Source organism: Metopolophium dirhodum, chromosome 2 (assembly GCF_019925205.1).
Source record: "Metopolophium dirhodum isolate CAU chromosome 2, ASM1992520v1, whole genome shotgun sequence".
NCBI classification, from domain to species: domain Eukaryota; kingdom Metazoa; phylum Arthropoda; class Insecta; order Hemiptera; family Aphididae; genus Metopolophium; species Metopolophium dirhodum.
Window position 1 is genome coordinate 13,312,706 of NC_083561.1, and position 14,481 is coordinate 13,327,186.

The 14,481-nt window shown below is 27.6% G+C and overlaps 1 protein-coding gene across 9 annotated transcripts; it reads right to left on the minus strand.

Annotated features, from left to right (window-relative positions):
- Positions 1 to 868: 868 nt before the first annotated feature.
- Positions 869 to 13,317, minus strand: LOC132939172 (pyridoxal kinase-like). Of its 9 annotated transcripts, none has more exons than XM_061006212.1 (9): positions 13,189 to 13,317; positions 12,311 to 12,464; positions 4,654 to 4,760; positions 4,492 to 4,591; positions 4,280 to 4,423; positions 2,663 to 2,783; positions 2,443 to 2,591; positions 1,508 to 1,681; positions 869 to 1,409 (listed from the first exon to the last, which is right to left on the minus strand). In XM_061006212.1, the coding sequence occupies exons 3-9, from the start codon at positions 4,738 to 4,740 to the stop codon at positions 1,288 to 1,290; spliced, it is 897 nt and encodes a 298-aa protein (XP_060862195.1). In that variant the 5' UTR covers positions 4,741 to 4,760; positions 12,311 to 12,464; positions 13,189 to 13,317; the 3' UTR covers positions 869 to 1,287. The 9 variants fall into 9 exon arrangements, with proteins under 9 accessions (XP_060862195.1, XP_060862191.1, XP_060862192.1 ...); XM_061006208.1 differs by lacking the exon at positions 13,189 to 13,317 and adding an exon at positions 12,615 to 12,773; XM_061006209.1 differs by lacking the exon at positions 13,189 to 13,317 and adding an exon at positions 12,546 to 12,770.
- Between the last annotated feature and the right edge of the window lie 1,164 nt (positions 13,318 to 14,481).

The window sequence follows — 14,481 nt, forward strand, 5'->3', positions numbered from 1 at the left end:
AACTATTTTAAGTTTTTGAGCATTCAAGTTTTAAATGTATGTAACTTTGGTGGGTAGTGGGTAGCTCCAATATTTGTTTTTTTTTAAATTCGGATATTGATAACCTGTAGTTATAATTGACAAGTGGTAGTTAGGTTTTTAGTAAATTGCTTAAAACATGTCAATATATTTTGATTACGTTAATATAAACATTAAGTGAAAATGTCAGTTATATTTTTTAGAGTTACACCAAAAACCAAAATTTTGTTGAAACCGATTTTGCGTGAAAATTCTCGTTTATCCTTAATTTTTAATTTGTTTTTCCCGGCGCTTTTGTAAGGTATTCGAAATTTTTACCTTCCGAATGCACAATCTAGATTCAATTTTCCATCGAACAAGATAGGTACTGATAAAGAAAATGGAAGCTGTTTTACTGCCACAAACAGTGATGAGACCAAAAAATAAATAAATATATAAATGAAAAAAAAAGAACTTTCATTATAAAATCAATCATAGATAATATAAGAATTTATATTGATATGATTATTATGAATATTGATATGATTATTATGAATATTAATATGATTAATTAAATAATCTTCATTACAGTTTATAGATCTGACGTTTCTGAGAAGGTACACAAAAATATTGCGTCTAAAATATATGACATTTAAAATTTATATTTTATCAATGTGGAAACAGCATAACTATTAATTTTAACTTATTCTCAATATGATTAATATAAGTACAATTTAATTATTATTATACCAGATATTTGTCTGCTTATATAAAATAAATACAATTTAAGTTCCACTTTTTTAAAAATAAATTAATAGGTATTAATAAAATAAAAAACATTAATACAATATGTATAATATAATTCTGTATATTAATAAAACAGTTTATTTTCTCTATCAAGTAACATTTAATTATAATACAAAATTATATAACTGGGTAAAAACAATAAATACAATTTATTATTAATGGAAGCTTTTGGAATTCACAGTTGTATAATATGGAAGACATTATTATATTTTCAATATATTTATATATTTATATAATAAGAAAATAGTAAATACTATTTGGTAATTTTCACAATAATTTATAGGTACATATTATTTTAAGCTCATGAGTTTATTTCATAGTTCAAATTCTCGTACATTACCTAATATCAACTATATGTATTTTTATAATAAGTTATTAACTCAAACATAACTATTGGGTTATGAAGGTTATATTCTAAAAGTTAACAATGACTATAATGTCTATAAGGTATAATGATATATAAATAAATATATTCAAAAATAATTATGCAACTTTATTCATAGTACCAAATATTGTTACTTCAGGGTTTTGAATATCACTCAAGCTCTGAATTAGTTTTAATTCTTTATTGCTTATTGGATCCTTTGAACCATTTTCATTTGTATCTATCGTCAAAGAAAACAACAATCCACGTTTTAATTAATTTAAAATACAATTATTGTATATTTGTATTATTCAATTGTTTTTTTAATTAAATAATTACATTTTATGGTACGTTTTAATACTGCTTGAATAGTTGCAACTGTTTTTTCGATGGAATGCTTCAAGTTATTATTAGTTAAGTTCATCCATATCAATAACAATGCAGTAAAAAAATCTCCAGTTCCAATAAAGGATTGGTCAATGATGGGAATATCTAATTCTACATATTCCTCGTCTAATAAAATATTAACATATTTAAATATTAGACTTATTGCAATATCATGTATAATGCAAAATATAGCATGAACACAATGCCTATATTTCATTCACCGAGAGAATGTTGTTTCTTTAAGCATACGACTAGTGTCAATATGTGGGGATTTGGGTGGTTAGAGAGGAGTACAACACATTTTGATTTGAGCACAACCACATTCTCTCGGAAAACAGAGTATCTATGGGTAAACAAATACAAATTATTAATATATAATTTTTGTTCATAATAAAAATAGAAATTTAACAAAATAAAAATTATAATTAATAATGATGTATTTTGTAAAGTTTGTTGATAGTATGCATAATTAAATACTTTAAAAAGAATTTAGAAAAATATGCAAGATATGTTACATTATGCTTAGTATTGTTACACACATTCAATACTTAATATCCTAAATTGAAATTTCATCAAAATATAAAATAACAGTATCAAGCTAAACATTATAATACTGAATTGTAAATGTTGCTTAAAAAAAAACTACCATTATAATAATGTATTATTATAAGTTATAACTCTTATCCATTTTAAATTTATAGAGGTATATTTTGCAAATTTTGAATTCCTTAGGTAAATCTAATCAAATGTGTTATTCCAAAAAATGTCTATATCTATTGAAATATTTGAAAAAAAATTATACTTTAGCTCAGCTAAGAATGTAAAATATATTTATAATATATATCATATACTTATTATATCCATTTGTATATATTATTAATACTTACAAGAAAAATTTCTTCCAATACACTTCATAACAGAATTCGATGATATGCTGGAAGATGACACAACAACTGTCTTACAACCCTGAGCATATAATATATTCATGGCCTTATAAATGTCATTAGGGGTTGTTATAGTTATACCAGTTAATAACCTAATAGAAAAGAAAACATACAAATATTAAGTTAAATTAAAAAAAGTATAAGTAATTATAACTTTACTCACTCTAATTCATATTCATTCGGTGTAAGGATATCAGTTAAATGTATTATTTCATTCTTATAGACATCTAATATTTCTTTTGGAACATACATTTTTTTATTATCACCCATTACAGGATCACAAACTTTAAAATATAAATAAATATTTTAATTTATTATTTAACTATATAATTAATAAATTGTTATCAAATCAGTTTTAACCAAAACTAGAAACTATGAAAATAACTATATGCATAATAAATTGACTCTAAAAAATGTAAAGATCCATATTCATCCTTATCATCCGGAGCCTTCTCCGATTTATGGAAATCTAGTTTTGTTTATCTTATTTACAAATCCAGAAATCGATCTGATGTTAAAAATTATCATCCCATATGCTGCTGAAGTACCCTACCAAAACTATTCAAAATATTACTTGAACCTAAATTTTCTATTTTCTAAATTTTTCATGTCAAACAATTAACATGGGTTCGGGATTTCTAAATTGACCTTATCTAATTTAATCATTTAGTACTCGGATTTAGTTAAATCAGTAAGTATTGGTATCCAAGTCAATGCAATTTACCCAGATATTAAAAAAGCATTTGACACTATAGATAATAATATTTTAATTAATAAATTAGAGTCAATGGCTCAATTCTTTTGTGGGTTAAATTATATTTATCTGACAGCACCCAACCAGTCAAAATAGGAAATTCTTACTAGTCATATATCAACGTATCGTGTGGAGTGCCACAGTGTGGTAATTTATTCCCCCTATTATTTATTTATTTATCAATGATATTTGGCAATTATTATGTCAGCAAATTTTTATTATTTACGGATGATCTTAAACCGTATATTATGTCAGTTTTAACAGTAGTTAACTGTACTAAGTTACAACAAGATTTAAATAAGTTTCAACTTTGGTGTATGAACAATAGTCTTAATATAAATATTAATAAATGTTCACAAATCACATTTACTAGCCATAATAAAAACATAATATCTCAATATAATAGTAAACTTGACAAAGTAGCTACTGTTAAAGACTTATGTATTACTTTTTACTGAACATAATAACATCACATGCAATAGAGCACTCAGAGTATTTCAATTTTTAAAACAGAATTGTTCCAACGACTCTACGTGCTTACAAGCTCATTATTTTTCACTTGTATGGTGTCTATTCTGGAATATGGGTCATTGATTTGGAATTTTAATCAAAATGACCTAAAGTTCAGAACCAATTCTTACCTATGTCATAAAGATGAACTACCACTAATTGTGGTGGTTCAATAAACTAGGTCTTTAAAAAAATAATAAAAGGTAAATATTAAAGACAACGATTTATGATTAAACAAAGCTCCATGGGTAGTTAAGTAGTTTGAGGTATCAGGTATATAGAACATGAAAAAAGAAAAAAAAGAAAACCACTAGGACGTCTACTTTGAAACTAAGAAATTTAAATGGAAATAATTAATAGTCTTACTAAATTTTACTTTATTCAGGATAAGAGTGAATATCATGGCCAAAAAACTGGTTATTTTTATGTTAAAATAGAAGATCTCCTATATAAAATATATTAAATTGAAGTAAAGATAATATTATATTTATTAACAGTCAAACAAAATATACACACCATATATCAACCCTGGATTTTTCTTTTTCAATATTTTATAAACTTCCGCAACTTTCTTTAAGAACATTGGACATCTAGTATAACCAGTTAATAGATGTGAATAATTATGCAATTCATTTTCAACAAGACCAGTTATTAATTCCGCTAAAAAGTCATATATATTTTATAAATATAAAAATATTGTAAGTACCTATAATAAATAAACAACTTACATAAATTACTTTCATTTAATATTTGACCATAATAAGTTTTATATCCAGTATGGTTTGATAATTGAACAGAATTTATAGCATCCACTTCAAAACCCATTATCTGTGATAAAATACGATAATTATTTTTAATGTTTTAAATGTAAATTGTATTTGTACAATTACCTGTAATGGAAACACAGCACATTTATTACCCACATATCCACTAACAACGTGGCTCTGTATAGAAAGCACTCTTTTGAAAGATTCCATAGTAGTTCAAAATTGGTCGCCTAAATAAAAAAATTCAATTTAAGGAACAAACAATCTATGAAGTTTAATAGTTTACATAGTTTATGTAATTTAAAATATTACAATTAAATATAATTAGATGTTACACAGCATACACTGGCACCAGGGTTGGGCAGTATCATAGATACAATTGTATCTTGTATCGTGATATTGATATATAATTTTGAAGAATCAAGTATCAATATGTATCATGATGCACTAGTATCATGTATCTTTTTTTCCCAAAAGATACAATAGATATTATTATTATAAACATTTGTACTGAATAATAGTACCAATAAATTTGAATTCGATTTGCAGCACACTCAAAACTCTAATAAATGAAACGATTGTGGTAACTTTTTTTGTGTCTATAATTAATATTGAATTGTATATAATTTTGTCGCAGATTGTATTTTTACAAAAATTGTCCAGGCGCAACAGGCGCAATTGAGCCGAAATGAACAATAATGAAAAAATGTATCGTACAATGTTTAAAGTTATAAGATAATTTTAAAAACATTAAATTAAATTACTAGCTATCTATAATATCTATCTACAGTCACAATATATAGATAAGCAATAAACTGAAATGTTAGTTATCATAAAATATGAATCCACTGTCTCGGTCTTTCTATATAATATAAAAAATTAAATCAAATGTACAGTTAAGCAATTACAGTGTATTATTAGCATTGTTGTACAATTTTTTTCGTTCTGTTTTCGTGTGACCGTGTCTGGGTCAACTGTCAGTAAATTAATTATAAAATGTAATAGTTAATAAAATTATTTCGGAAATACAAAAGTATCAAATCGTATTTTTGATACGTGTATCTTGTATCTAGATACTATAAGGTTAGGTTGTATAAAAAAGCATGTATCACAGAATAATCTATGAATAATATTATGTGCATGTATCACGTATCATAGTACTTTTTTAATTTTTTGAGTATCTTGCCCACGGACCACGGCTATAGACTGTTCTATTGGCTATTGGGAAGATAGATTAAAAACAAAACGCGCTCTGGTGGAAATAATTTGTACCTTCCGATTCGGGGTGTATAGATATTAGATATAGTTTTATCACAGATTATATGATTATATTTCATATAATCTGTGGTTTTATATTGGTTATTAAATTATTTTACTTTTTATAATAAATTAATTTTGGTATCGAAAGTTTATACGCTTTTATAGCTAACAACTGTAATACTGTATACGTTGGCAAGTACAATTTCAACTAATATTATCAAATACATTCAAATACACTTCACTTAAAGGAAAATATATGCGAAATGTCGAGAAAATACATACAATCTCCCGACTCCACGGAGGGGGGACCCGCCTAACCATCAGTACGACAGGCGTCGGCAGCGCTCCCAGTGTTAATCTGTCTTCCCAATAGCATGACAAACATTGTCATATATTAGATGTATAGTATGGTTGCCCATTGACCCATGATTCCCATACGTGAAAAGTGCCCCAACCCTGACTGGCACACTGCACATATAAAGCCATGTCTGACCGCTGGAATTACATCCATATCAAGATTTTTAGATTATAGAAAATAGAAATAGATTATAAATTATAATCAAAAAAACTTGCATCCACAGTCGATACTCCGTCAACTAGTATAAGATCTATGATCGAAATTCGAAATTCGAAATTCCATAGACAATAGACATATAACAGAATATATATATATTCTATATTGTATTATGCACGGTCTTAGAATATAATGAGTAATGGACCCCATGAGTAACTTAGACCTATCAACTCTAATTAAATGGACAGCCCATTCCACTCTGCCCTGCCAACATTGCTAGGCGATCGTATAACCATAGGCGCAACTAGGGTTAAAATTCTGGGGGAGGCTAACAAAACTATTTATTAAAAATAACCTATTGGAGGCTTATATCTAAAACAATAAGTGATATTTTTGGGGGGTCTAAATCTTAGTCAGGGGGAGAAGCTAAGCCCCCCCCTAGTTGCGCCAATGCGGTATAACCATAATATAACTGAGAGAGAAAGAACATAAAGTATTGAAGGAGCTCGCATAAGGATTAAGGAACTGTAGTAGTTATTACATTAATTAAGTTAGTTTATAGGTCTTTTCCTTGTTTCTTTTCTCGCTCACTCTATAGTCTATATTGTACCCCTGACTTCTCTTTCTAAGCGTTGTCCATTAGTTTATAGGTCTATGCCACGGACTAATATATCAAATTTAAAATTTAAGAATGATTTTGCAGTTAAACATTTATAAAATATTCAACTTTTATAGCTAAAGATTGAAAACTTACAATAACATAGATTATTCTGTAACCAAAAAATCTCAACAAATTTTTTTATAGATATTTTATGTTAAAATTTGGTGGAAATTGCATATTAAATAATTAGAAATAACGATTTTAGTTATTTTGTTGAAATTTAATAATATTAATTCAACTTACTGGCTACCGTATTAATAATTTATAATAAGTAATAACAATATAAATATAATATGAAATATCCACACTGCAGATAAACCGTCACCGCTCAGAATCGTTTTTCGTAAACAATTATATATTATATCATTGAATTCAATTATACAGAGTAACCTAACCTAACCTCTGAGAGTATTACATCCACTTCTCACCTAAATGGGTAAGTTTTAAATTTTAAATTTGATAAATTTTGTCGAAATTAATTTATTTTGGTCACCAATGATATTATTATTAATTTCGGAGTCTCGCTACAACTAATATTTAAGGGGCAACATTTAGGAAATTTTTAATCTCGTCTTAGACACCCGTGACCTATGTGTTAGTTGCACGATTTAAGATAGTCAAATATAGATATCTGTGGATATCTTTGACGTATAGTATAAATTTTTTAAGTCAAAAAGGACTAATTTTCAGGAAGATTAAACAAAACATTGAAAAATTATTCAAAATCGTAGACAATTGTATAATATATCAGTGATATAACACGGACTTGTTTGAATCTTAAAATAGGTCTATGGTTCGTACCTTCATGGTATATACATATATAATATTATCTATGATTATTAAATATCTGAAAAGTATAAGCCGATCAAAAAACGTGGAAGTTGTCCCCCCTTGTAAGTTGTAAGTTGTAATAAATAAATACTAATGTATAATATATATACACGACGGATGTCTTCCATACGGGATTGAGCGAAATTCAATTTATAACCATAACTATAGTATTTATTTCGTCTCGATTATGATTAAAGATATCTTTAATATAAGTATATCTTTAATCATGGTCTCGATTGTTTCCTTAATTCTTGAATTTATTAAATAATAAATACTAAAGTATACTTGGCAGGGACGATCTCAACAAAAAAAAAGGTGGATAAGTGGATGTCGCTCTGCTGTACAGTAGGTTACAAGTGGGTCACTGTAATGGATGGTGTTAAATTTGAATTCAATGAGATAATATCATTGTATAAGAAAAACGATGCTGAGCGAAAACGGTCAGTCAGCCTATGATATTACCTGCAAGTATATTTGATGATATTATTGTGAATAAAGTAATTTATATATAACATATTTACGTGAAGCCTTGTTTTAAATTATCAATCCTTAGCCATAAAAGTTAAACATTTTATACATTTTTAACTACAAAATAATTAATAAATTATAAATTTGATAAATGTTGTCAAAATTTGAACTTTAAATGCTTAAAAAAAAAATTATGCCTATGTATTTTTAATATTTTTCAACTGCAATTGAAACATTATATCAGGAGCCTTGCATTAAATTTTCACGCTTTTTTACACAACAAATAAAATTTTATTGATATTTATAGAAAAAAAAACTAAAAAAAATGAAAACTGAAAATGTCCGTAAACAGCTCAAAATATTTGGAAAATGTTATGGTGTATAAAAAATGCTAATATAAATGTTCAGTTAAAATTGTATGTACCTATGGTCATTTGTTTTAGAGTTACACCAACAACCAAAATCGATTTTCTCGAAAACAGATTTTGCGTAAAATTCCCATTTTTCTTTAGTTTTTCACGCCGCTTAAACTACGGGGAAATGTTTACTTTTGACCCCCCCAAAGTACCAACTAGATTCACTTTCCTATCAGAAAAGTTACCGTTGAAGAAAAACTAAGAATTTTTACTGTTCTAAATGGTAATGACAGACACAAAAATAAAAAAAAATAAAAAAAAAACACACATCATTATAAAATCATACATTCATCGCTTCGCTCAAAATCTAAAATGTAACTAGTTATATATAATATTTTTAAAATCTATATTTTTTATAACTTTATTAATTAATCTATATACTTATAAGTTATAATCCATATTTCGTTTACTATAAAAGTGATGAACTATATTATGTAGATATAAGATATTTTAAGCCTTGAAATAAACAGGGTAGGTTTTAAATGAAAAATTACAATTTACAACTCGTGGTACTTTCTAAGCCTTGTACCAAAAAATTACTTGCGAAGTAAGCACAATTATTAAAATACCAAATGAGGTGTACAACAGACTGTTGTCAACTACGGTTGTACGGACATTATATATTATATACACATTATATATACGATACAAGATAATCGGTAATCTTCGTCTGTTGAGTGTTTCTTTGAAATTCCAAAAAAAATGTATAGGTTTTAGGTACCCTCACTCGATAACGTATTATAATATAATATGATAATCGCCCGCCTCAACCGTCGCCACATGCTATTATAGATTATAGATCATAATATATACTATAGTATAGGTATATGATCTAAGGTCGTATGGTGTATACCCGCATTGCTTAAATGCGATGACTGTAGATGAAAGAAATAGACGGTTTATCAATTTTCTACTGTATATTATATGCATGATATAATATTATTAGGTATATCGTTATAAGTATGCATGTTATGTTATGAGCCGTTCATAAGGTTTTTATCTTGTGTCGACTGCGGATTCTCGCAGTCTCGATGTACTTCTGCGAATCCGCTCCATAACCCATTACGAAAATATTGAGTTAAAACAATATTAACATTTAAACAATTTATTTAATTTTCCGTTCTTTGTCTTAAAATTTGGTTTAATTCAGGTGATAATTAATTTTGCTGACTGAAAATCAAATATAGCCGAGTTTCCCACCTTCGGTTCGTCCCTGATACTAGGTACTACTAGCAGAGTATCCTGGCTTCGCCCGTATGCATTTATTTTATTTGACAAATAATATATAGTATACCTACACAGTACACGCTATATATATCCATGTGTATCTCGGTTTAAATGCGTATGTCAGTTTTAGAGTATCTCAGATCACGGACAAATCGGTCTCAGTATACCTAGCTTTGTGGAATAATTCGACCTAGATGGGCTGATGGGCAACCGAAAGTCGCGAACTGGATTAAGCACTTGGTATATATTTTAACGTGGTTTAAACTATATTTTCCTCTTTAAATATTATTCTTTTAATGATATTCCTTCTGTGGGTTGAAAAAAAATTCATGAGAGTTACCCTTTAGTTACCTATATAGGGGTTGATAAAATAAGCTATACACATTAGGCATATAAAACACCCTCCAAGTCTCAAGGAATCTATTTATATAACTACTATCATAGGCATGCTCATGTAGAGGGAAGGGGAGAGGAAACTTTACAATTAATATAATATATGTACTTACATATAACTATAATAATTTATTGGAAACAAATCTAGTTTAGCGCCCACCCGAATTTTTCAAATTTTTTTCGGAAACCTAACCTAACTTAACGAGTTAAGAACGATGTTGCAAAAATGAATTGCCAAAAATCATTAGTTATTAAGTTATAGCCTTACAAAGTTCACGATTTTCAGTGTTTTACGCATTTAATATTTTACTGCGCGTTTGGAACTTTTCTGTTTTACTGAACAACTTTATTTTCATTTTATTTTGTTTTAACGTACCTATAATGAAAACGATGGGGTAGTCTGAATTTGGCTGTCAGATATTATATTATAAGTTATAGCTAATTGAAATTGTTGGTATTTTCATATTCACCCAGCGTGGTAACTCACTCGCTGCGCTATTAAAAACATCCCTTGATATGTCATGAAAAACTACCATGGCCCATGGGTGGGAGTCAGAATTATTTTTGCACCATAATTTTTAGAACGTTGATTTACCTATAGGTTGCAAAATAAAAAAATTTGAAAATTCATAACATACGTTGTAATATATATAATATATATGCATGTGCGTAAAACACTGAAAAATTGTCAACTTCGTAACGCTATACCATAAAAACTAATTATTTCCGGCAATTAATTTTTGCACCATCGTTTTGGTTGTAACTTGTAATACAAAGGTTTCCAAAAAAAAAATTGGAAAATTCGCGTGGGTGCTTAACTAGATTTATAACGCTAAATTTAACAAATATTTTGATTGAAAAAAAAATTCAAATCAAGTTAGTACATAATATACTCAATATTATTAATTATAATGATGTTTGTAAACATTTGTTACAGTTATAATGTTAACTTGATCATTTTATGTAAAACTAAAGTTAATATATTGATTTGTGGACATTTGATTGAGCTTATGTGGGTCCATTGGCCCGTATAATAGGTACTTGAAACTTTGAAAGATATTTAAAGTATAAAGTATAAGTAAATATCTTTCAGTTTTCGGTTCCGATATGAGATCGTAATCACTTAGGTATCCACAAATCAATATATTATCTTCAGTCTTGCATACAATAATCCCAAAATTAATATAAATATACGAACTTTTAATTATAATTTATTAATCATTATCTCTATATTTTGTTTTCACTTGTTCATATTAAGTTTACGTTAATTTTAATCTGTGATTATTATAATATACCTACTTTATAACATTGAATATTATATTTACTTGATTTATTATCTTTGAATCGGACATCGGAATTATATTGAGCAGACTGTATTATTGTATACACGATACATATAATTATGGTAATATACAAAAAAGCCTGTATGGTAAACAAGACTAATTATTTTTTTTATTTTAATACAGTTTATAATATTTAAATGATAGTGTGATATTATCATTATATATATAATATAAATTTATATTATGTCCAATGGTTGATTTAAAAGGCCCGTCCCCCTCATTTACCCAGCATTTAAGTTAGTAAACTGGGCCGTTTTTAAATATTTCACATTTATGTTGTAAAACTTGAAAAATACAATGACACCCCCCTCGAAAAAATTCTAAATCCACCACCGATTATGTCCATGAACACTGAGTCTAGAATATTCTAGTCTTTCTGATTATGTATTTATGTCTATGCATATCATCATCATTATTAATTATTAATTTGTGCTAAATACATGCAATTAAACCACATGTCAGCACCTATATGGCTATATCACAATAACTATTCAATGAATATATTATTTTTAAATAAAAAAATAGAAATTATAGTTTACAAGCTAATATAACCGTCATCCATCATAATATTACTATATTAGAAATTTAGAACTGTATTATAATTATATGTTATATAATATTATGTAGAAGCTTATCTGTTAATGTTTACTTTTACAGTTTTACTTACGTGGTAAAATCTAGAGATGATGAAAAATTCCAACGTTCTACGCACAGTACGCAGAATGCAGATAATTATTTTCTTGCGATTATTGAACTGCTTTATTTCAATGTCAATGTTGTTTTAGTGTTTAAACGGTAATAGTTTAAGATGTAACGGATACCTAATAAATAAATAATAGTAGTTTATCCCAGTGATCATATTATAGCACAGCAAAAAATTGTTTTATTTTCTACAGCCGTACCGTAGAACAAGAAAAACACCTAAATGGTTATAAAATATAGATATATTATAATGAATTAACTTCACGAACCAAAATGAGAAAACTCAGTAGATGAAGTACCTGCCAACAATATAGTTACTGTCGTTACTCAATAGTGAATACTGAAACTGAACACTATAACAAGTAACAACTATGAACTAACAAGAAAAAAGGAAACACCCAGTAGGCGCCAGCGGTAGTTGTGGGAAATGGACATGCGTATATGCGTATTTAATATTATCGACTTTGTTAGTTTGTTAACGTCACGAGTTCAAGACTGACGACTTATCAACATAATATTATGTAAAAATTTATAAAATTATATATCATAAATTATAATATTAAAATAGGTAGGTACATTATTATTCAAAATTCAAATTGAACCATAATAATTATTATTTAGGCTCAAAAGTTGTAGGAGTTGCATATTTGTCTATACAAGTCTGTGATACAACTTAAGAACAGTACTCGGCGGCAGACTTGTGCGCTAATTGGCCAATTATAATTTTTTTTTTTACACAGCAGTGAGCAGATCTAAATATTACAGTGACCGCCGACCGGTTTCTGGTTGGGTGGGGCTGATTAACGGGTGTTGCTCATAGATAAAAGATTTGGTGTTGCTTACTGTCTTGCTTGACGGGCGGCTGTTCGAGTGCACGACGAAACTCTTGGTATATGGTAGTACGGTAATTAACTAGAATAAACTAGTATCAATACACCTTGGTTGCGGTCACGGACTAAGATATATCTTAATCCGTTGTAGTAACTAAAGACAATTTATTTATTATCTATTTACTTAATAATGATAACGAACGTACACCAAGATAATATGTAGATTGGAAAGGCCTGAGCATGCTTAAGGGCTAAGACATAGTTATAAGTGTAGTATAAATACTCAATAGGTACTTAACTACTTCATAATAATTTCACAAGATTAAAAACTTAAGCTAGAGCGAAACATAACATAATATTATCTTATATCATTGATTATTGAGCGTAATATAATATCTATTGTATTACTACATTATTAGAATATACTCAATGACACGGTAAATAATAGCTCAATGATAATATGCTCTCAATTTATGGCAGACCGACTGACAATGTTAGAAACCCATTCTATAGAATTACGAAAATATATAAATTGCATTATTCTTAATATTTTTTTTTATATTTTTGCATAGACGCATACTAATACATAATTTAATATGAAAAAATATATAATGTAAACACGCGATGATTATTATTAATACAATACAAGTTGACAACAAATGTAATGAAAGTTTTTTCAATTTTTACTCATGTTCTTTATGCTAATTTCAAATTATCTGTAATCTAAAAACGGTAGCAAAGAACGTAATTTTTTGTATATATATAGATTTTTATTCGCGTAAATAAGGATCAGATATGTTAAACTAAAAGAATTGGTTTAGGACCAAATATACATGAATAGTTAACTATGCAGCACGATTTAAGATACTATATAAAATCGTGCTATGCAGTTATAATTTATTATAATATTTGAAATTTGAATAGTTTACCATGCAGGCCGGACATAACAATGTATCAAAAAAAAATGTTAAGACGTTTAAAATTGTATTCATTACTTACAATCACGAATTAAGATATATATATACTATACAATACTTATTAAATTACAGTTTATCAGAATATAAGACAAAAAAGTAACATTTGAGTACCTACATTTCATTAATCCAGTAGCATAGGTATCTATGGTTTATTCAAGGGGATATATACAATTTTTAATACATTCAGTATACACATACAATATTCGTATTATTATATACATAATATATTGTGTAAAAAATGTGGTCTCCGGGGGGGGGGGGATATAACCCACATCCCCCCGTAGATACGCCAGTGTTGTGACACACTGACACGAAAGGAAAATTGTAAA